The sequence below is a fragment of the Ruditapes philippinarum genome, unplaced genomic scaffold (genome assembly GCF_026571515.1).
Source record: "Ruditapes philippinarum isolate M1 unplaced genomic scaffold, ASM2657151v2 ctg3939_1_1_1_1, whole genome shotgun sequence".
In the NCBI taxonomy this organism is placed as follows: domain Eukaryota; kingdom Metazoa; phylum Mollusca; class Bivalvia; order Venerida; family Veneridae; genus Ruditapes; species Ruditapes philippinarum.
In genome coordinates, this window is record NW_026853802.1 from 362,813 (window position 1) to 388,341 (window position 25,529).

Sequence of the window (25,529 nt, forward strand, 5' to 3'; positions counted from 1 at the left end):
ATGTTGCTACAATATAATTTTTACTTTTTGTACAAACAACTGCTCATATAATTGTCATAAATTTTATGTTGGTAAAATATCAAAATTACATGGTCAGTTAATGATAATATGAATTTTTTAAATTTAAGTCTTTGTTTTCTGATGCTTTGTCATGTATGGCACCATATTAATTATATTTACACTTGTCAAATGAGTTTTATTACCTTTGTATAAACTACCACACCCTTCTAACAACATAGGAGAATAATCCTATTAGAATCGAAATATATGTTACAAAATACTGTATGAAAGTTGTTTTAATGTAGAACTCCATTTTGTGCAAACTGTGCTTATGATTGCTGTACACTTCCTTGGTATAGACAGTTCTTTTTTATCAATGTCATCTTGCGAATTAGTTAGCGTGAATTATATATACAAACAGAATTGTCTATATAGTCAATATCACTAAATACACATCGTCACTAATCTTACGGTAATGGCTTATATCCATATGGCCTGTGTTAAGATAGACTGGTCCCCTGCTTACTTCTTAGATGAGAACCATAATAGGACAGGGAACCAGGTAAGTGTTTACAACGGTCAAAGTTTGACTATAATATTCATATTTGTAAAAAGTGAAGTTAACAGATAAAATCTTAAAGTGCTTTAGTGAAATAGTACAACATTCACACATTTCTGCACAAAAAAAATCCTATTATTCCTATAAAATGACTGTGTTAAAAACAGTTAATAATGGTCTGTGTCTGGCTCATTAAATCTTGTTGTTATGTTGTTGTTACAGCCAAAAAATACTTAAGAAAAAAAAAGACTTAAATGTTACCGCTGATAATTATTATTAGTATGGAAAATTCATATCTTTTGTTTTCCTCCCTTGTTTTTAAGTTTTTAGTAATGCAAACAAAGAGAAGCAATTAGGCCTAGTCTTATTATTATCTCAAATAAATGTTTGAAGTTTGAACCCATTCCCTCCAGTAGTTTTGGAGACAAAAACTTAACTAAAGTGTAATGTCGCTGTCCTTTGAATAGTCAAGCTAAAAACAACAATAGAATATATATACTGTAAAACATTTTATTCACTATTGGTAAAAATAACAGTATTGCTCTTACAATATATAGTGTATTTAAAAGCATATTATTGCATTGAAAATGTTTATGTAAATGATGTCATAAAAAGTCTTTGGATATACAGTACACAAACTCCTGGCATCTGAATTTATATTTGAATAGACGAGTGGCTTACTTAACCAAACCCAAATCATTAACTACATGTATATTGTAGCAATCAAGTGTCAACTACAAATATTTAATTCTTTGTAGTTTTCTTGAAAAAAAATCAATGAAAAACATTTACATGTGTAACTAAATGTCTGATCTTTTCTTTTAACTTACAGTTAGTTAAATGTTCTCTTATCTCATGAATCAAACAAGGTATATGTCCATAGGACACATCTGCCACCACTTTATCTGCCTGTCACAGTGGAATATTTACATGCTTTTTACAGAAAGGTAAAGTGTTAATATTTATAAGTAATACATAATTATAACAATAGTATAATATCTTTTAAGTTTCAAAAACCAATGTCTTAATGATAAGTTAAGGATTTTACATCAAGTGTCGCTGTGACCTTGACCTAATGACCTTAACATTACTAGGGGTCATCTATAAGACATGAGCAATGTCCATATAAAGTTTCACAGTCAAAGGCTTATTAATCAGATAATGATGGCATATAGTGATTAAATGATCTCAAAATCAGAAGGACTCCTGTACTGGCCATGAGCAATATCTATACTAAGTTAAACAATTTCTAGAGTTTAATAAAGATTTCTACACAAAGTGTCACTGATCTTGACCTTATGACCTAAAAGATATTAAAGGTCATCTAAGGCCCTACAAACTTTCATGAACTACAGATTATACTTTACCGAGAAATGAATCACACAATAATAAAAGGCTGCACAAAGAAAACTTGACATACTACACATGGATGGTCAGGTCACCAAATCACTGTATGCTACTTATACTTCCACAGTGGGGGCATAATAATAAGTTCAGATTCCATTCATTGTGTTAATTACAAAATCAAATTAGCATACATAGTATTAATAGATAAATTGACAAGTTAACAGAGAAAAAAACAAATAGAAACAAGCAATTATCATAGTATTGCAAGCAATCAATAAGTCCCCTACCGGTAAGAGCCCAAGCAACATTCTGAAGGGCCATTGGCCATTCACTTATGTTTCTATTTTAAGGATCACAGTGAACAGTTTTTATGTACAGACAGACAGACAGACTGAAGGACACTCTAAAGTTATTTTTTAAACATCCCTGTTATCAAAATATAACATTTTTAAAGCAAAATTTTAAAAAAGGAGATAACGATGTCATAAATGATGTGAGTGTAACAAAGAACAATTAGTAATGAAGGTATGAATATTGAATGTTTATTTTGAATTTGAAGTAAATGAAAGTTAAAAGAACGAATAGGAAAAATACAAAGTTTAAGGAGGAGATAATTCTGGAAATATGGATGCTAGATTTATAAACCTTGTCATATTATTGTCATATTATTATGATGTGTGAGTTTGAAGAAAATCCTAACATAATTGAAGAAAATTACCAATTTCTCAAAAAAAAGTCAAGTTCAAAAAGGGCATAATTCTGGAAATAGTCTTGCTAGAGTATTGAACTTTTTCACAAATGTTGAGTGATAATAAGAAACATTTATATGAAGTTTGAAGTAGTTCAGAAAAAAAGAAGTTATTAAAAAAAACAATATTTTTTTCATGAAAATTTTAAGTTCCAGGGAGGTAATTCTGATAAATTTTGTGCTAGAGTTGTAAACTTTGTCACATATGATGTGGTTGATGACTAGCAACTTATATTTTAAGTTTGAAGAAAATACCTTAAGAAATAAAGAACTTATAGTGAAAAAACTAGAATCAGAAATCTTGAAATTCAGTCTATTTGTTGCCATAGCAACCAGAATTTTCAATACAGGAAGATAAGAAAAGAATGTGCATAATTTCCATACTGCCATCTACCAATATGTCAAGTTTCATAAAAATATTTTCAGTAATTTTTGCGCTATCACTGGATCCAGGTTATGTGTAAAATTTGCCATATTTTCAGTCTATTTGTTGCCATAGCAACCAGAATTTTCAGCATAGGAAAAAAAGAAAAAGACGTGCATAATCTCCATACTGCCATCTATCCATATATCAAGTTTCATAAAAATATTTTCAGTACTTTTTGCGGTATCGCGGGATCCAGGTTATGTGTAAAATTTGCCATATTTTCAGTCTATTTGTTGCCATAGCAACCAGAATTTTCAACATAGGAAGAAAAGAAAAAGACGTGCATAATCTCCATACTGCCATCTATCCATATATCAAGTTTCATTAAAATATTTTCAGTACTTTTTGCGTTATCGCGGGATCCAGTTTTGTGGACGGACGGACTGACGGACGGACTGACGGACAGACGGACGGAGGGTAAACCTAAAGTCCCCTCCGGTAAACCGGTAGGGGACTAAAAAGAGGATTTCTCAAGTAAATAAACAACCTTTTTTCACAGACTTTATCATGAAGACATGAAAATTTTCTGTAAAGCAGCTGATGTCAGAGCTCTAACAATTATTCTGGTCAGTTTTAAGGTTCACCTTCCAAAGAAATAAATTTTTTATACAAAATCAAGAATAATTTGTTAGCTCTTAATAAATTTCAAAAGACACAAATGCATTATTGAATCCAATAACTTATAAAGTCATGTTATAAAAAAACTAGAAGGGGTTGTTACACAATACAAAGGTACAAATATATAGTTAAAATATAAACAATACTACAAAATAAAACAATTGTAGGAATGTAAAACAAAACCTTCCAAATTAAAACTAAAACTTCTGTAAAGCAATGAAGATTTACAAGTAGATTGGATGGAAAATGTCTGATTAGTGATCAAAATAAAAGCAAGCATTAACAGGCCATGATGTACATAAAACGACTAGAACTTTGTTAATATAATGCATCATTTATCATAATGTAAGACATATCTGATTACTGTTAACCTTGACCCTTTACTGACAGCATCAACATAACAAAATATTAGAGTGAAAGCATGGTACTAAACATTTTAAAATTTGTTGATGATTATGTCAATTTGTATCGAATAAAGGTAAAACAACATAAAGATCTGTGAAGTGTCTCAAAAATGGAAAACAGCTGTAAATTCACATGAATTATTCCTAATTTGCCAGAAAAATATGCCCCTATTCTGACCAATTTTAAATTTAAACATCTCTGATGATGTGTAACTACTGCTCCATGTCTTACAATAGTTACAAAAACTAAGGGTTTATTATTAATCACTAAAAATTTCCTAATAATTGTAACAATGTTTCTAACCTGCAGGAGATAAGATAATAAGTGATGTTAAAACAGTAAAATACAATAATATAATGTATACAGTACAAACATGTGCTATATAAGTTACACGCTACCAACGAGATCTTCATAAACTGATAATGTGATTGCTTATATGCAAAAAATAACACTAAATTTCAACCACTAAATTCAACCAACTTTATTACAGGTTATAATGAAGACTAACACATATATAAAACAAACAACTCCTATAAATGAATATATATTTTACATACTTTCAAGTAAAAGGAATTTTTCTAAGAAAAAAATATCTCCCAAATGGATTTACATCAAAATTTTTACACTCTTAAACCTTTCTTTGACCTTCTCTTGTCCATTTACAGAACATGATTCCCGCTACGGAGATGAAAACATAAGTGATATGTGTCACTTACTTTTTTTTTTCAAAACACATACACTAAAGTACTTTCAAAAGTTTTTCACAAATTTTCATAAACAAACTTGTTAAAATTAGTGATGTAGTACTTTAGATTTTACTTGAATTAATGTCTTATGCTATTAATGTCTTAAATTTTCACAAGCATGTTTTTTTTTTACTTTCAGAGTAAAAAAGTTACATGCTTTTAAATTTGCTAAATACATGTACATCAATTCTTGACATTTATGATACTTATTTGATTGATAAACAATTGAAGCAAGCATATTATAAAGAGTTCACATATATATGCAGTAATATGTAGATGAATTTGTATAACATACTTTCCTAGCTCAATACTAATGGATTACAGGCATGTCAATTATACAGGTCTAATATCTTGACAAATAATTTGAAGACTTGTCAAAAAAAGATTCAAAACAAATAAAAACAAACAAGATATTGCATTTAAAAGCAGCATGCCTCCAGATTCATACTTATTTTAATGAACATTTTGAAAATGTATTAAAAAATAAAGTATTTTCGTTTGAAGAAAGTAATTTACACATTGCAAACAACATTTTTAATCCACACATATTACCAATGAAATGCCAAAATATGTACAAAACAAGAGCGATCAGTAATCACATGTGTCGCCTCATGATGGCCAATTTCATGTTGGGACAAATTTTGTGACAGACGGACAGACAGACGGACAGTGCACAACTAGACTTGGTACTGATCATTCCTGTAAAGTTTGGATAAAATTGCACCAGTAGTTTATGAGGAGTAGTCCGGACAAGCTTTTGCGTATCTGGCAACACACAGAAAAAAACACCTTTTTATCAAAGGGCCATAACTCGGCCAAAAATCATTCAACCGGAAAACCCGTGCAATATGCGCAAGGACTTGAGCTACAGATCAATCCTGTTAGTTTCATTGAAATTGCATTAGTGGTATAAGAGAAGTAGTCCAGACAAACTTTAAAAATAAAAATTATTAAAGGGCCATAACTCAAACAAAAATCATTGAACCGAAAAATGCTGACAATATGCACAACTAGACTTGGTACTGATCATTCCTGTAAAGTTTGGATGAAATTGCACCAGTAGTTTATGAGGAGTAGTCCGGACAAGTTTTGTGACGGACGAACGGACGGACAGACAGACGACGGAGAAGTGATCCCTATATGTCGCCACCACTCCGTAGAGGCGACACAAAAAGGCCCTTACTGCATTAGTCAAACAATAGAAATATGCAAACAGCACATAAAAATCTATGAAATTTACCCAGAAAAAGGTCAAAATATACAAAACTAGCCCTTACTTTGCAAGTCATGCAGTAAAATTATGGTGAAAAATACCGAAAAATCAGTCATTAATTGCATGTAATTTTTTTTAATTTTTACATGAATTGGAAATATTTCTACTTTTGTTCCAATCTTAGAACATTGTTCTTAAGGTTGACTTTCTTGAAATGTTTCAGCTCATCTGGAGGCATGCATCAATTAATGTATGTCATAATAAAGATTTCTCATCACACAGTCTCTGACAAGTAATGTACCACAAAATCATAAAAGGTACAGCTTAAATATTGATATTTCATAAGTTATCAGCACCTTAATATTTAATATCATAAAAAAACATTCCACAAATTTATATCTGAACATTTTTTAACTTCTAGTCTAGTTATGCAGTATTTTAAGTCACTTAGTTTCTATACATATAATTTTGTTAGTTTCTAGCTATCCTGGTATTTTCAATACAATATTTAATAGATCATTAGCCACTTTGACACCTATACTAACCTGAAATAATTCAACTGTCAAACCAGAATTTAAACTGAGGTGATAGGCAGGTTGGCTTATTTTATCACTCAATAAAAAATGACTTTTAAAATATCAAAATGAATGTAAAATTACATATATAAAAATCTATATATTGCAAGCATCTCAATCAGAATTTATCTGCATCAAATTTGATGAAAAAAAAAAGTATTGTCTGAAAAGAAAGCAAAGCCACAAATTGAAGAAAAGAATATTTTGGATGAACTACAAAATGATGAAAAAAGTGAAAGTAAGAACTAAGAAAGCAGTGCTACAAATGTAAGATACTACAACATAATTATGCTGGAATGTGAAAAATACACTCAGATCACCAACATAATATAACAAATAGCAAGTTTACAACCTAATCAAATATAGGTGATAAAACAATATAACAGACAAGTCATGTTATTAGAAAATTCTTATATTAATGACTAGAAACAATAGAGGAGATTTTATAATACACTTGCTCAATCCTGAAATTACCTGAATACATTTATGTAGTGAAAACAATTGAATTTGGTGCACACATTCCTGTGTGCTTTGAGTAAACATGATTTTACTGTTACAATAAATTCGTTGATTTTCACCTTTGAAGTTGGCATGATACTGTTACATGGTATAACTTTTGAAGTTGACATGATATATGCTAATATTCTTATTTGAAGTTGGCATGATATTGCTATATACTGCTATTCTTATTTAGATTACACTGGATTTCATTAAAATGCATTATTTATATCACTATTTTTCCTTAAGTCCTTAGTAAAAATATCTCTATTAGAAAAGATGCAAAATACACCATGTGTCAGAGCATGATACATCCAGGTTATGAACTGTTAGATGATCATTGTTAAAATGTGATCTGACTAAACTGAAAAATAGAAGAAAACAACCGGAACAAGTTAATGATCAAACAAGCATTTTAAACTATCAATGTGACCTTACCCTTTGACATGACTGCATAATAAATAGAGGTCATCTACTGACCATACCAAATTTCAAAAACCTAGGCCTGACCATACCAAATTTCAAAAACCTAGGCCTGACCATACCAAATTTCAAAAACCTAGGCTTATTCCTTCTGGACAAGTATTTTTTACTAGGTGTCACTGCGACCTTGACCAACAGACTTCAAAATCAATAGTGGTCATCATCTGGCCATGACCATATCCCTTTACAAAGTATGAAAACAGCACACTTAATAGTTCCCCATTTATTGCGCAGACATAGATGTGGTTGATGCATGGACGGATGGACAGACATCATACCATTATATGACTGAAGTTACCTTACGGCATACAGAAATACTTCTTAATGAAGAATCTCTGCCTTCAAGAATGGCTTTTATCTTTATCCTCAATATTTTTGATTTGTTAACGGATAACAAACTCATATAACATTCTAGTTACTGTTTTTCAATCAAGAAGACAAAATTTATTGTGATATGTGATTTATCGGATAATTATGTTTAATGAACATAATGTACAGAAATATAATATAATGATTTATTGAAATGGTGTAACATTTAACACCTGGATTTTCACATGTGGGTGAATAGGATGGTCTTTGGTAATATACATTAGGATCAGATGGTTTTAATGCTGGAATACCTAATGTGCCTTTCTGAGCATTAATTTCAAGAACAACCTGGCACCAGAATATAAAAATTAACATTCCATAAGCCAGTAAGATATTTTTTCACAAAGGAGGTAAAGCAAATTTTTGTTTGGTAGTTCTGATGACAAATGAGTTTTCATTATCTACTTCCTAAGTGTACTACAATATTTCAATATTACTTGAGAATTTTTCTAAAAAGACACAGTCATGTATACTTGATGTTTTTAGGTTGAAAAAGATTCCTAGTTGACTTTGTATGTTAACATATTGTAAGAGAGATAACTCTGTAAAATACCTAAGTAGAAGATAGAGGTAACTATAGTAACAGCAAGTAAATGTATGTACATATCCCACATACAAAAACAATTAAAATTTAATGTATTTCACTAACATCAATCATAAACAACAGTCAACTGAATTTAACAAGACATAAATAGTACATTATATACATAATTTGTGTGTATAGAAAAGATATCAACATCTTTTAGTAAATCATATCTCCTGCAACATGACTATCATAGCATGAAAAAATAAGTTAGCTTATCAAATATAACTAATTAGTATCTGTAAAAACGAGAGAGTAACATATGAACGGATACAATTTTCAGATACTTTCAAAATTTTATCATTTAAGTAACCTTTTCTCTTCAGTGGGATACAATTGTTACTGCTTACAAAGATATAAATGAAGGAGCACATATATAATTCCAAAAAATGTTCAGGTTAGGCAAGATACAACAGCATGGAAGGTAAGAAAAGCTGTGTGATGTAAAAAGTCAAAATTTAAATTATTTTTTCAACAGGTGAAAAATGACTGACAGATCTTCGATTGTATAAATTTGTTTACATGATATATGGTGGAAATATCGTAATAAATCGGCGAGGGCTAGTGTCTCCATCTCGACATCTGTGCTTTAATATCGCTGCGTAAATTGTGAGCAAAACATATACCTAATATCTGAAATAGAATAAAACACATACTTAAAATCTGTAATCATTAAAAATTAACACAGCTTCATACAGAACCATAATAAACTAATCATTGGATGGACTTCTGAGATACAAGTTGTCCTTGGGCCTCAACAGGCTTTTACTTGCACAGTGGCTTTTTGGAAAAGAAGCACCTTCTTATGACCAGTCACTTTATTACTTCAACATCTGTTACACACCAGGTTAAAAACAAGAGCTGTCGGTAGGACAGCAACGCTCGACTAATCTTAGTGCTTGATAGTAAAAAAAAAAGTTTGATACAGTAACCTCCTCCTGTTTACAGGTTGGGGTAATGATGGTGAACAAGTGTGCAAAGTTTCAAAGCCATATGTCAATGGACTTTGAAAATATTTGAGGTATTACAAAAACTTTAACGTAAATTCTAAGGCGAAAAAGGGGCATAATTCTGTCAAAATTCTTGATACAGTTACCTCCTCCTGTCTACAGATTTGGGTGATGATGGTGAACAAGTGTGCAAAGTTTCAAAGCCATATGTCAATGGACTTTGAAAATATTTAAGGTATTACAAAAACTTTATCATAAATTCTAAGTTGAAGAAGGGGCATAATTCTGTCAAAATGCTTGATACAGTTATCTCCTCCTGTCTACAGGTTGGGGTCATGATGGTGAACAAGTGTGCAAAGTTTCAAAGCCATATGTCAATGGACTTTGAAAATATTTTAGGTATTATAAAAACTTTAACATAAATTCTAAGTGGTAAAAGGGGCATAATTCTGTCAAAATGCTTGATACAGTTATCTCCTCCTGTCTACAGGTTGGGGTCATGATGGTGAACAAGTGTGCAAAGTTTCAAAGCCATATATTTGAGGAATTACAAAAACTTTAACATAAGTGGTTACGCCGACGCGGACGCAGACGCTCAGGTGACTACAATAGCTCTACTTATTCTTATCAAATAGTCGAGCTAAAAACTTCTACATTGATATATGCAGACAAAGATTTAATAAAAGAAGAATCTGTCACAAATATTATGAACAACCTGGAAATGAATATCACATGCCAAACATTTAGGAAATAATCCTGTCGGGAGGTAATGTATTTCCAAACATATATCAAAGTATGAAATTACTGCATGTCATTATCTATATGCTATAATACATTTTAAATTATAATCTACCTGTAAAACTGCTATACCAACTGCCACTGAAGCCACTGGGATTAAATTCCTGTCAAACCAAGCCTCCCCTTTCGGTATACAACCCTCTGTGTAGATATTCACTGCACGATCTGAATCCTAAATCGAACAGTAAGTATGTGAATATACAAGTATTCATCATATATATAAGCATGTATATTGTCACTTAATGTGACCAAAATATGCACTATTCAAACTTTTATCAAAAAGCCTCAACATCATATTTTCAATTAATTATCTCATAAAATGCATTATATTGTGTTTTTAAAAAGAATATAAACATGGACAAACCAGATCTCAAACCTCTTGGCGCCCAAAAATTATTTTCAATAGAAAAATATCTTAATAAAAATTATTTACAACAGTTACTATTAACTATAATCCTTATTAAACATTACTGTCTAATTTTGCTGAAATTAAACAATTGAAACAACTCCATTTCCATCTTAGAACAGCACAACTCTCTTATGTAAAACTGCCATGTCCTCTTAAAATACAGGACCTAATTCCAAACCTGTTCAAGTATCTCTGAAATCTACTGTTTGGATTAGCCAATGATGTGGTTGTCACATGACTATCACATAACAGCTGCTCCAGTGCCCTTCAGGATGCATGTACATTGTAATTTGTTGTAATTGTTTTAAGATTTCTTTTTGTTTATAACATTCATTTTCACATTAAAATAGTCAATTTACAGGACTTACAAAGGTAATAGCAATTTAGCAAACTAAATAACTAAATAATCCCTTGAGACCATAAACTTTCCATATATACACACATTTTCATTTTCTCATCTTACTTTTGACCTCTGCGACCTTGACAAAAAAGGACTTAAATTGTGTGTGTACAACACTGCCTAACAATGGTAAATATCTGTGACAAGGTATATCAGAATCTCTTAATGCATGCAGAAGTTTTACTCCAAACATGCATTTTTATTTCACCTAGAGACCTGGCTCTGCATGCAGCATACCATCTAACAGCAGTTAACATTTGTATCCAGTAATACTTTACTCCCTTCATGCATGTAGAATATGTGCTCACACCGCCCATCCTTACATGTACAATATATCAATTTCCAAGACAAAGCAAGCATCTAAAATGTGTTAAATTTATCTGCATCATGTGAGAATAAAATATAAAATTAACTTACATGCTCCCTTTTCATCATATCAAACCCACAGTGTCTGTTTATTATAGCCTCCTGTAAAATAAAACAATTATCAGTTTTTAGATAACATATATTATACGAGGACATTCATGATATGCCCCATGAGAACATTTCATGACAAGTATCATCTTATGGTGCTATTTCACAGTCATGGTACAAGAAAACACTATTATCACTAGTAAGCCTTCAAAGAACAGGAAATAAAGGATGCATTCTTCTTGGGATGAATAAAGTTTATAGTGAAATATCTTTGTAACTATATACAGTAACAAAACAGAGGGTTTCTTTTATCAAATAAAGGGAGGTCCTGTATATTTTCTTAGAAACTGTAAAGGGTAACAATCGATTTTAGTGGCAATGTCTTAACACAGTGTTTTACCACAGACCATGCATAGGTATTAATGATATAAACACTTGATTTCTGCAAGACGTTATGTGATAATTGTCCTTGAGGCATTCAGGCATTAACACATTATGGTAAGCAACAACTGAGTTTTAGTCTCACTGGACATTTAAATTCATATGGCAACAGTCAAGTTTTCCTGGTGGAGAAAGACCTCAGGGTCCCACTTGGTTTGAGTGTATAGCAATAATTGATATACTTACACCTTTTTGTTTACAGCAAGAAAAAGGCACACCACAAGCTTCACCACCAGGTGAAGAACAATTGAAATATATATTGTTCTGCCAGTTTGTGTATCCACTCACACCACAACATTGTAACTGAAATATAAAGCACTTACTGAACTTTTCTCTTGTTATTCCTTCTATCAGTCTAAATGTCATTCATATACTAACATAAAGATGATATTTATCATCACAGGTTGTTAAAACGTTGTAGCATGTAGTACATCTTTTTATTTAAGAGCAAAGGGTACAGTCATGTAAAAAACATGACTTTTTCTTTTTTCAAATCCATTTTTAAGACTTCTGCATCAACATATTTTGAAACAATGCCTTATAAAGACTTCAAAAAGTTTAAACTGCATACTATAGAACAAGTTACTGTTTTATAAATGGAAATAAAACAAATGTCTGTTTACATAGCCCAAGACAACATACCCAGTCTTTTTGCACCCAGTCAACAAGATTCTGTAGGTCAGGGTCATCCCTGTAGTTGATGATCATGTTGTTTAACTGACCCTCTATCTGATCTCTAACCTGTTATATATACATGTATATTACTATAACATGTTATCTCAGATAATTACAGCTTATTGTTAATACACAACTTTCTATGACCAGAAACTTTGACGTATTGACTTACTTAAAAATTGTATGCTTGTTTTTTTTAACTTTACGAGTGTTAATTGCAATCATATAACAGCTGAATGGCCTTTCAGAACGAATGGCCTTTCAGAACAAATAACAGCAGTGCTGCAATGACATTTAAATTGTCAAATCCTTTAAAAGAGCAGAAATTTTAACACATCATGTAACAAATAAACTATGAGTCACATTATCATAGTACAATGTAGTATTCTGTTTCTCAAATATCACTTATACTTACCCAATCCTTGTAAACAAATGCCAGTATCCCTATCACCAACTCCAAAGCAAAAATCAACCCCACACATATGCAAAACTAAAATGAAAAAAAAAGTATGAATATAACTGTACATTTCTATACAATAATTTCATAGACCTAAAATGACTCAATAATATTAGACCATCAAATATTATGATACACTGGAACAAAAGGTTAAATTCTTCAATACAAGCAATAATGTTCTTATAAATCATTTAATTGTTACAATTATTCCAGTATAAAATCAGGAGTTTAGAGTGATATTTAACAATGAGATGTTGTAAAGGTTGATGACTTCAAATCATCTGACATTCATCTAAATCTCCAAGGGTTTTTATTTTGTTTCATGTGAAAAAGTCATCCAACTATACTGTAGCTGGCAAGTCAATGGTTTACACTGATGAACTTGCTTTTTCTAAAGTAATGCACATAGAGGCTGGCATCCTAAATCTTCCTCCAACAGATAAAAGCTGGGAAGTCTAAAAACTACTGTATAACTTAGAAAAACTGCATAGTTCATCATCAGTTTTGAATATAATTTGTCTTCAAGATAAAATACATTGATAAGGTTAAACAAGGCCACATAATCCCTGATGTTTTCCTGTAATTACATTTCTAGAACAAACTATTTTGCAGAATTTTATCAACTATTATCTAGCTTTGTGTGCACACCAAAAATACAATTATTAGGAATGAAAAGAAATATATGTACATGTATAAGTCATACATACAAAAAGTAAAAGTGATGTGTTTTCTCTGAGTGCACCCACACAACCTGCAAATCCTATAATAAACATGACACCCCCTGTTATAATAAACAGCATTGCAGGATCTAGTGCTACATTAGTCAGTCTTCCAATATTATTGATTGTATCTTTCTCTGTCCATGCCCACAGCCCTACTGCACACATCGCTGTACCTGTCAACTGAAATAGAAAATAAATGTTTTAACTAAATTTAGGTTGCCATGAGTTTCTCACACTGGTATTGACAAATACACTATACAAGTGTAGAACTCAAGTTTTCTTCAGAAATATGTTTTCCTACATCCAATTCTTTGTAAGGAGTTCAAGTATCTTAGGGATATATACTGTAACTTTAAATAATTAAGACATTGAATGGCATATAAAAAAGTATGTGGGCCAGACATGATTTTGCTGCAAGGTTATGCTGTGACCTTGACCTTCAAGGTAGCGACCCAAATGTGGCCCGCGACACATCGTCTCAAACTGGTGATCACTTCTATGAAACAGTTGTAAAATCCGACTTCAAATAACGAAGTTACGGGCCTGACACGATTTTGCTGCAAGGTCATGCTGAGACCTTGACCTTCAAGGTAGCGACCCAGATGCTGCGCGCAACATGTCAACTCAATATGGTGATCATTTCTGTGAAATAGTTGTAAAATCCGACTTCAAATAACGAAGTTATGGGCCGAACACGATTTTGCTGCGAGGTCATGCTGTGACCTTGACCTTCAAGGTAGCGACCCAAATGTTGCCCGCGACAAGTCGTCTCAAATTGGTGATCACTTCTAAGAAACAGTTGTAAAATCCAACTTCAAATAACGAAATTATAGGCTGGATACGATTTTGCTGCAAGGTCATGCTGTGACCTTGACCTTCAAGTTAGCGACCCAATATTGCGTGTGACACGTTGTCTCAATATGGTGATCATTTCTGTGAAATAGTTTTAAAATCCGACTTCAAATAACAAATTTAGGGCCGGACACGATTTTGCTGCAAGGTCATGCTGTGACCTTGACCTTCAAGGAAGCGACCCGAATGTTGCTCGCGACACGTCGTCTCAATATGGTGATCATTTCTGTGAAAAAGTTGTAAATCCGTCTTCAAATAACGAAGTTATGGGCCGGACACGAATTCGGGACGTAAGTACGGACAGACAGACAGACTGACAGACGGACGACTATAATTATGCTCCCCCGAAATTTTTTCGGGGAGCATAAAAAATTGCCATGGTTGTTAAACAGAAAGGCCATAGCTTTATAGTGCTTCCAGCCAATCTAAAAGCCCAATGGATCCACAAACCTGACAGCAAAAATATACTTTCAAAATCATTTATTAAATAACAATGTCAAAACTTTAGTTAAATTTCCTTTTTTTTTAAAGTTTAATTGCTAATGAAAAAGTTTTCTGAAAAACTGATTTCAAAGAGGGCAAAAATTTCAGTCATTTCCTATATAATCTACTCATAATTATTTGTGCTCAAGTCTTAAGTTGCACATTGAATATTCATAAGGTTGGCTAATCCCTTAATGACAAATCATTGTCATTATACAATTTGTAGATATAAAATCAATTTCTACCATTTTGTTCTAATACAAAATGAAGCTGATTTATAACATTAATACCTAATCTATATTCCTCATCAGTTCTGCTTTAATTGCCTTCAGTAACATAAAGCCATACCAGTGACAGTGATGTTGGATCTCTTATAGTTACTGTCAATATTTACTAACTATGAATTGTATCTTGTTTAATTCACTCCAATCTTGTCAGTTTTTATTTGGTAAAAAAATCAAAGAAAACAACCTTATATACCCAACATGATAGGCTATAAAAGGAAAACAAATATAGAAGGCAAGCTAGTTTAAAAGTCTAGATCAGTGAGATTTTACAAGTTGCAGAGACAGGATGATAGAGCTCTTTGAAAACATGATTATGCTGTGAAAAGAAAATTTATTGATTTCTGTTTTAAATTTATAGAGAAGAAGCAATATTTTGTTCAGTAACATACTAGTACATGTACTCTGACCCTGACTTCATGTCAGTCTGTGACATGACTTAACTTAACTTTCAATACATTATCATGAATATCTTCTAAAATAGCTTGTTCATGACAAAGAAATGTCACAATATTGTTATTTCCGATTTCCTTAATACAAGTTAAGAGCAACATTTCCATATGTTGACAAAAAACTGTTTATCCTAAAAAAAAGCAGTAAGAAGAAACAAACAAAAGAAAAAATCAATATCTGTTTATTGAATCTACATTCAGTTAATCATTAGCAATTGCTAACTAAAGACTCTGTCAAATTTAACAGCAGAGTGTTATCTTGCAAATAGATAAAAGAGCAATTACATAATTATCAATACATTATGCAACTATCCTATGCAAGACTGCATAGTGCATTTGAGACTTTAGTAGAAAAGTTTCCTTCATGAAAGATTTAAATTTTAGATACTCAGATGCCCAGAATCAAATTTAACATAGCTTCATGAAAACTGTGTTTTTCTAACAACAAAGGAACTCCACAGAGGTCCAAAAGCATAGAAACATAAAATTTGAATTTCGTTTATAGATCAATAGGGGCACTTATTAAAACAGAAAGATATGAAAATATAATTAAGAAATAATTAGTTAGAAATAAGTTGAAAATCATTATTGTGTCATCTTTAGCAAGGCATTGCAACGCTTTTCAATTTTGCGTCATTTTGCAAAATTTGAATAATAACATGTATTCCAGAAAGACGGAGTGAGTAAACGATCTGAAATTTTGCACACAAGTGACTGATGTAAACCTTTATCAAATGGAACATTTATCTTGAAAAGTTATTTCCAGTCCCGTCATGTCCAAAAACCTCAGTGGAGTCCCTTTAAACTAAATACTTTTTGACTTAGATTTTACAGACCAGATTCCATAGTCTCTACATGTGTAAGTTCTTAGTAACTTCTTACAAAGAGAATTTTTTGTCACTCTATAAGCTTAGGTACTAAGGTTCCAATAAATATTTGATGACAAGGTTATACCCAGGACTAACATCAATAATCTACTTTTTATACTTACAAACCCTAGATTCTTAAAGCTATCGATATAAAAAATTACTACTGTTAAGTATATATACATAGTACTATCAGCCACCAGCAACTTTAACTCAGGTTAACTTGCATCTTTAACAGTCAAAACTAATGATCTTCTTTAATATTATAATACCTTGCTGTTCAGAAAGTAACATATTATAAATGTCCTCTGTACATTCAAATATGTATTTCACCGAAATCGTATACCACAGGTGCTAGAAACAAACTTTTTGTATGTTCTATATGGGCTATATACTGTAACAAGATATACATATAACATAATTTTATATAGGCCGATTTATGTAAAATATTTGATTATGTGACTAGTGCCAGTGCCTTATACTTGACTTCTTGGACATTTAACTGTTTTTGTAACATATGACTGCCAAAGAACTGCCATGAACCCTTTTTACTTCAGGCAAACTTCTCTTTTATTTTGCAAATATCAAACTTAAATCACTATAACACATCTCATATTCAGGATTTCAAACCCACTTGATTTCTGAACAAGTGAAGGGCAGAAATTAAAAAAATGCCTTGATAAAGGTTGATTTTTATGCACATCTTTTTTATACTGAATGTACTTTCTTCAACAACTAGAAAGAAAGCACTTTCCAATGCTGTTACCTAATTTGTAAGAATTCCATATCTTTTCTCAACTGATTGTTCAGATTGTCCCAGATAAAAACTCTCCTATGTAATTTTCTTCTTTTTAATATCTTTAAATATCTTTTCTTGGTCAAAATTAGGTTTACAGCTTTGGTTATGCATTTTCTCCTTTTAAGGATAGGCAAGCAGTTCCAATATCTCAAGAAATGCCTCGTCATAGTGAACAAATCAATAAATTCCGATCATATACAAACTGTAGGTACATGTACTCGTATTTAAAACAGAAACAGTTTAAAATTGCATGGCATCAGACATCAGAAGTAAAATCAATAATTGTAACAACTCTACTGGGAGCTAGAACAATTAAGATATGTTTTAACACTGTGATTTAAAGAACAGGAAAATTGCTAAGTGCATTGTTAAAAGTTACTAATGACTTTACCAAATATAGATTCTAATAGCAGTTCATTGAGCTGTATACAGGTATAACATGAAACTGTAAACAAGCTTATTATCCTAGAATTTATGGATGAAGCTGAAACTTTTATCTTTACTAGATAAAACAGCAGCTTCAAACACTGAATATTATGAAAGCATCCAGATACAAAATTTTAATATTCTATAAAATATATGTTTTCCCTATTAGAAACTATAACAGTCTAATAGACTCAGTTACTTCTAAATAGGGTTTAGAAAGCCTAATTAAGACTTCACAAAGTCCATAATATGGGCTTACAAACTCATAATTTGAAGTTATAAAATCTTAATAAAATCTTAAATAAGTAACAAACTCCTTATTTGGAGTAAAAACAAAGCCTAATTTTTAAATCCTAATTAATTTTGTAAATCCTAATCATTATTAATAACTCCTAATAAGTCTTAATTAGAAGCTACCAAGTTCTAATTAGGAGCTTAGAATGTTCTTATTAGGTTGTTCTAACTCTTAATTTAAATAAAATGATAAAAGTCCTAATAAGACTTTTACTTCTAATTGGGGATTTATATTAAGTCCTCACTGGCAGTAACTTTGTAAAAATAGAGTTACCTACTAACTTAATAAAAATAGGGTAACTTAATAAAAATAGGGTAACTTAATAAAAATAAGAAGTTTGTAAAGTTTAAAATCCTAATTAAGAGTAACATAGTCCTTATTCACCGAGTCCAATCGTTCACTATGTTTCCCAGGCGGAGAACGCATGAAGAGATCAATTTTACAGGTGGAAAACCGATACTGTGGTAAGAAAGTTGTCTTCAATTTCTTTGAAAATGCATATTTCACAAAACTTTATAGCCTATTCTGATCTCGTATGATTACTTTATCCGACAGGCATCTCAAACTCGCCAAATCTTTGTTAACTTATTAGATCATTATCGACAACTGCACAAGAAAAGTCACAAAATTGGTAAAATCGCTCTTTGATAGCCAAAAACTTGACATCCAAGCAAACTTCTAAACATTTGTATCGCTCTAAAGATTCTTTATTAACATATCCTTATCCACCAAACGCCTGTTCTATTTCTATTCCGTATTTTTGGAGTATAATATCGTTTAAGCGAATTTTCAAAATGAACGCATGAGCCGAACTTTTCATGTGGTTTCATAGGTTTGCAAAGTGAACGCATGAGCAGGTGGTATTTTTAAAAACCCAAGTTTTTCCTAATTATCTAACAAATTTAACATATTCAAACTTTAAAAATTTCAAATTTTATTTCAAATAAGTGAGAGACACTTTTTTTTCACAAATTAAAATATACTTTGTACGCTGTATGTTTATATATGCTAATAAGCAAAAGTACGAGGTCTGTTGGGAAAGATCGTGTGAAATTGAAGTAATTCCTCGTTTGTAACACATATTATCAATTTATCAGCTTTAATGAACAACCTCTTTTTGAATAACTTAAACAAATGAATATTGTTTAATACATAAAACGGAGAGATAACTAAGTCTTGTCATGTTGAATAAAATCAACAACTGACGACATTAAGCTGATTTATATAATAATCTTCCATGAAACTTTGGAAAAATCCTTGATTTTTGCACGCATTGTAAATGATTGTTTTACAAAATATGTACTTTGATAATTAAATCATGAATCCTGAATATACAATTACTATCATACGCGCATAATATTTAACAACATATACAACAAAGGACAAATGACAAATAATAGCGTATGTATACTCTTTTAAAGTCCCTGTACCTCAAAACTTTAATAGTCTAATATGATACTCAAATAAATTATTACCAATATAACAAATCTTACACAGATATTATCGAATTTAAAGTTCTGTAAATAAAGGGAGGTAATTTGAAACACATTTTGATAAATACTTTGCCTATTCTTCATTAAAATAAAAAGTGTATTATTTCTAAAAGAAAAACTTATAATGAACCTAAAAATTATGTGTTATTTCAACATTTTCTTTTATGTTCATTTTGTTGTAAGGAAGTTGATAAATATATTCTTGCTTAAAGATCCTGTATGTTTTTACCCCATGAGCTTATTGCGAAAAATGGCCGTTTTCATTGAAAAGCCTCCTGTAACAAGTTCAAACTGCTATGAAACTATGAAAAATGCTTCCTTCAATACTGATGAAACTCGGCACAAATGTTGAGTACACCATAGCCTCTGTAACAACATGCTCAATCGTAAAATTTCTGTTACCATGGCAACGGGTGGACGTCTTAAAATTGCCAAAAATCACTAATTTGCATTGTTTTTTTTCCATCAAAACTGATTTTAAAGTGCTGTAACTTCTCAATGAATTGAGATAGAGTAAAAGGCTTTTCAGTGTCTGTTACTAGTTACCCTAAGATCGACCTCAGGCCATTTTTAGCCTGTCACATGTCCAAAATTTTCTTGGCGATGAGGGGGACTCCGCCCCCTTCAAACCCCCTCAGACAACCCCCTGATGTAACATTTGGATGGAGGACGGCGCCGAAAAAGTGGTCACTTTTTTAACAACATTTCTCAAACGAACACCAGTGTTTGGGGCCTAAATAGGACATTTTTTGATGCCTCAAAAAGTGTAGGGGGAGGGGGCAAAAAGCCGTCGAAGACTCGAAATACGCTTATATAAGGGAAAATGTTAAGGGTATAACATCCTTGCGAAAGTTGTATATAAAGTCAGTTCTTATGAAAAACATATACTTAAGAAGTTGACATTATTAAACACATTATATGATATTTCTTGAGGAAAACTGTTTTGAAATTTTTATTTGAATGCAAAACTGATTTTTTTACCAAAAAACAGATTTCTAATTATCTCCTTTTATTATCGGAAATTTTAAATTTTGGCAATATCCTTATCAAAAAGGTTTTCTGTAACTTTTAACATTGTTAATTCTTTATTTAAGCCAAAGATTTTTCATATAAGAACATAAAATTTTGAGTCACAGGATCTTTAAGTGTATGTTACATCTTTAATTATAACATACCATCAACCAATGATGTTGTATTTTGCAAATATTTTACTCAAAGTTTTAGCAATGAGGATTTATTATATTTTCACAGAACCGAACAGACCTTCATCTATTGCTTATAAGCAATTGAATTCGTCATAAGGTATGAAAATAGGAATTCTGTTTGCTCAAACATTCGGAACGAAAATTTTGGAATTTTAAGGTTCAGTGATCGATAACATGTGAGATATCCATGAAAACTGGAGTAACCAAAAAATCCGCCTGCTCATGCGTTCACTTTGCAATCTGATAAAACCACATGGAAAGTTCGGCTCATGCGTTCATTTTGAAAATTCGCTTAAACGATATTATACTCCAAAAATACGGAATAGAAATAGAACAGGCGTTTGGTGGATGAGGATATGTTAATAAATAACCTTTAGAGCGATACAAATGTTTAGAAGTTTGCTTGGATGTCAAGTTATTGGCTATCAAATAACGATTTTACCAATTTTGTGACTTTTCTTGTGCAGTTGTCGATAATGATCTAATAAGTTAACAAAGATTTGGCGAGTTTGAGATGCCTGTCGGATAAAGTAATCATACGAGATCAGAATAGGCTATAAAGTTTTGTGAAATATGCATTTACAAAGAAATTGAAGACAACTTTCTTACCACAGTATCGGTTTTCCACCTGTAAAATTGATCTCTTCATGCGTTCTCCGCCTGGGAAACATAGTGAACGATTGGACTTGGTGTTATTAGGAGTTTCTTAGTCTTCATAAGATTTAACTTGTCCATATTTGAGTTTATAAACTTCTATTGAAGATTTTTGTTGGTCCTAATTATGATTAACTGAGTCCTATTTATAAGTATCAAAGTCTGTACTTAGGAGTTACTGATTGCTAATAAAGTCCTTCTTTATTACCAGTCTTAATCAGAGCTTATGATAAAGCCTAAATAGTGATCTTATAAAGCTCCTTATTGTGAGTTTTAAAAGCCTAAGGAGGACTAAAAACTAATTATTTGGTTCTCCCTATAAGGAAATTTTAAGTCCTTATTATGATTTTTTAGGTCCTTTTTAGGGCTTACTAAGTCGTTAGAAGTCATAATTGGACATTTATAATTATAAGTAAAGAGTTTATAAAGTAAGAATTAGGAAGAGTCCTTGTTTATTAAGTCCTTGTCAGGCTGTAATAAGGAGTTACTAAGTCCTAATAAAAGTCCTAATAACACTTATAAACTTCTAATTAGGAGTTTATATGTAGTCAAGGTAACGAATAACTAGGTCCTCATTAAGTCAATGGTGCTTATAAAGACCTTATTCTTATAAGATATTTAAAAAGAGTAGACTTTCGTATCACTTCTTTTCTGTCCTATTCAGAAGTTACTGTGTCATACATGAAATTAGGTGTAACTTCAGTCCTTGTAATTAGTTTCAAAGTTCTACTCAGGACAGAGTATCATAAACACTCCTTATTAGGCTTATCTAATAAGTATTTTAACATCTGGCATCAGGATCATCAATGCTTCCATACTTAAGTGAAAACAAACTACATCTTATCCAATAAAATGTTTATTGCAAACAATTGGCTTAAAGTTTTCAATTTGGATTGCTGAAATAGTTATTGTTATGTAATTTCTTCTTTTCTTTTGTTCATTGTTTAACATTAAATACAGTGAATAAGACTTCTGAACAAGTAGCTATAAAATATTGAAGTACATATACATTTACAGATGGATGTAAATTTAGATCCACTACTGTTGTTTGTTTTTTTTCAAGATGAGAGAATCATAAATTCAATCAAAGTTGGGATTTACATTTAACATCAGCCAAAAATGTTTTCTATATATAAATTACATTCTTTGTTAAGTTTAATGATCACCAATTTGTTAACTGTATAAAAACTTGCACATGTTACTTAACAAGAATTATATACATATTTTAATGACAAAAGAGCATTTTAAATATATTAAGTATATTATCCTGACAGGATTTCAGGGTTGTTCTGCTTAATTCATAAATAAGGATAACAGATATTTCATATAATTTCATGAAATGCAATGCAAATAACCTATGCAGTCATAAAATAAATGCTTTGAATGAGTCATAAAATTAACACATTACAAAATAAACTCGCTGATAAATGACCGAAATTATTCTGTTGTCAAGGAAAACATCAAACCTAATGCAAATTACAAGCTAGTTTTCAAATATCTTTAAAACGTCTGGGTGTTAAGATTCCAAGTATTATGAAGTCATAATTATTTTTTTTAATTATTACTGATATTTCAGTTAAATAAAATGTAAATAAATCAAGAATTAAAATTCAATTATGTCAAACAATATTTGTATTTTATTTTAATGTTTATTTTTTTATTCTCAATTAAAAATTCTGTTTAAAAATCATAGACATTATGCTCATTTTTTCATGGTCAAACTAAGATAAATTAGATGTACATTTCAAGACACTGACAATTTTAATGGTGATTGAACAATAATTGATATTAGATATTCACAAATGTTAAGGATATAATATAAAACTGGCTAAAATATAAAAAGATTGCCCGGCTTATTTTTTATAAATTGAACATTAGTCATTACCATTTATATGATTATCTAGAGATTTATGTAAGTCAATGGGGTTATTGATTACTCAGGTGTCGTTTATTATTAACAAATGTCAAGTTATTTCAATTTTGCCTAAACACTCACCATTTACTCTTGGATGGGCATAATTAATGTAACAGAGATTTAGAAGTCCTTAAAATATGTTGTTAATAATCATAACAGATCTAAAACAATTTTTTCTGGGTTATCCGCAATAACAATTTGCTTTATTAGTATATATGTATATCATATACATGTAGTCCAATATGATAAAAAATAATTTATATTAAGGTTTTTTAAACTTTAAATTTCTGGAATATGACTGAAAGCCTTGGGTCCAAGGAATTGGGAATTTTAACAGTATTTTACTCAAATTAGGACTTTTCTTTTCTTTTGATTGCTCACATTAAATTATTTTGTTCCAAGTATTTTACAATATACAGCAACTTTATGCATAACTGTTTTAATTCGGAAAAGTTTTATCTAAATAATTTCAATGTTTTAAATGTATATATTATATTTTTCACTAATCTTTGCATCCAATTATTGTGTACTACAGGCAAGATGTGTTATTTTGTGAATGCTGAGAAAAAACTAACAGAATCTGCAAAAGATGTCATAAATTATTACTCTGAGGCAAATCATAAAGACAAAATAATGCAGCAGTTAATATAAACACTGTGTCCCTATCTCTGGGGCAATGTCAGGGACCTCATGTTTGTCCCAAAACTGCCTAATTAATGCAAAAAGTTTGTCCTGGTTCCAAAATGTTTCCAATTAACAGCCATTTAGCAAACACTTTACAATCTGATTGTCCAGTCAAGGTTTTATAGTTGAGATATTTCATGTAAGAGCATGCTGCAATATCTCCCTTTACAAAGCAAGATTCTAGACAAGAAAAAAATTGCCTATGAATCTAGCTCAAAATGTTAAAATATGTTTTACTATCACTACCAGATTTTGATGATACAAATCCTCTAGTATCTAATTATCCAAAAGTTTAGATGCAATGTATTGTAATATATTGACATGTTGAGTAATAATCCACAGTAAAATATCTAAAGCAGCAGTGCATGTATTTATACATGTTTAAGTTTTGGCTACCACAACTTCCTATTGGCATTTATGGTTTTAAATGTAATAGTACTAATACCAGGTCTAGTAAATACTTAAACTGTCCAGTGAAGTTTCATATTAGCTTAAGTTACAAGTAGGCAGTGTCCTTCTCCTTCCTGGTCTGGAGGCATTATTTTTGCCATGGCATGAACAGTTTGACTCAATTTACTGTTTTTTTCCTACTGTCAAACCTAGTCCAACTTATTGTACTGCGTGACGAGATATTGTGCTATTTCGTGTCTGGATAATATCTCGAGATTCTGACCCAGAACAAAATATCTCAGAATCTAGCTTTGGTACATCAATATATTTTGACTGCTGTCAAACCATAAAACAAAAACATCCCTTGTCCAACACAATTTCAATGATTCTTTGACATGTCTAATTAGTTGGATTAATCTTGAAGTATAGATAACTCTGAACAAAAAAAAAACGATTATTAGAGTAGACCCTTAAATGTGTAGTCAGATTGTTTTCTTTAAATTTCATTTTATTCATAAATAGACCATACTGTACATATTCATTTCTGTTATTAAATTGACGTTTCAGATTCATGAGAATCTAAATAATGATTCTACTGCATAGTTCATTTACTCTGTTTTATCACTTCAACAACAAAGAAATTGATCAGCTGTTCTATTTTTACTCACCCAAAACAAAACATTGAATCCAAACATCAAATATTTCATCAAACAGCTCACTTCCGACGAATCTTGACGACGTTTACGCGGCATGATTATATCCCTGAGAAAAAGTGTTTATTTCATTTAAAGTATAAAGATAAAAACTACAGTAATTGATCCAAATTTTTGATTGCTGACATAATTCTTCTTTAAGTGTGTCGATAAAATCCGTACTAAACCGAATGACGTTCGT

The 25,529-nt window shown here is 31.0% G+C and overlaps 1 protein-coding gene across 3 annotated transcripts; it reads right to left on the reverse strand.

The window, feature by feature from the left end:
- Window positions 1-1,053: 1,053 nt before the first annotated feature.
- LOC132737960 (tetraspanin-5-like) lies at window positions 1,054-25,529 on the reverse strand. Of its 3 annotated transcripts, none has more exons than XR_009626804.1 (9): window positions 25,304-25,529; window positions 13,823-14,017; window positions 13,074-13,148; window positions 12,626-12,724; window positions 12,170-12,286; window positions 11,546-11,596; window positions 10,375-10,491; window positions 7,696-9,204; window positions 1,054-7,635 (listed from the first exon to the last, which is right to left on the reverse strand). XR_009626804.1 is itself a non-coding variant. In XM_060725354.1 (8 exons), the coding sequence occupies exons 1-8, from the start codon at window positions 25,385-25,387 to the stop codon at window positions 9,133-9,135; spliced, it is 810 nt and encodes a 269-aa protein (XP_060581337.1). In that variant the 5' UTR covers window positions 25,388-25,529; the 3' UTR covers window positions 1,054-9,132. The 3 variants fall into 3 exon arrangements, 1 of the variants encoding a protein (XP_060581337.1); XR_009626803.1 differs by having other exon boundaries at window positions 7,666-9,204; XM_060725354.1 differs by having other exon boundaries at window positions 1,054-9,204.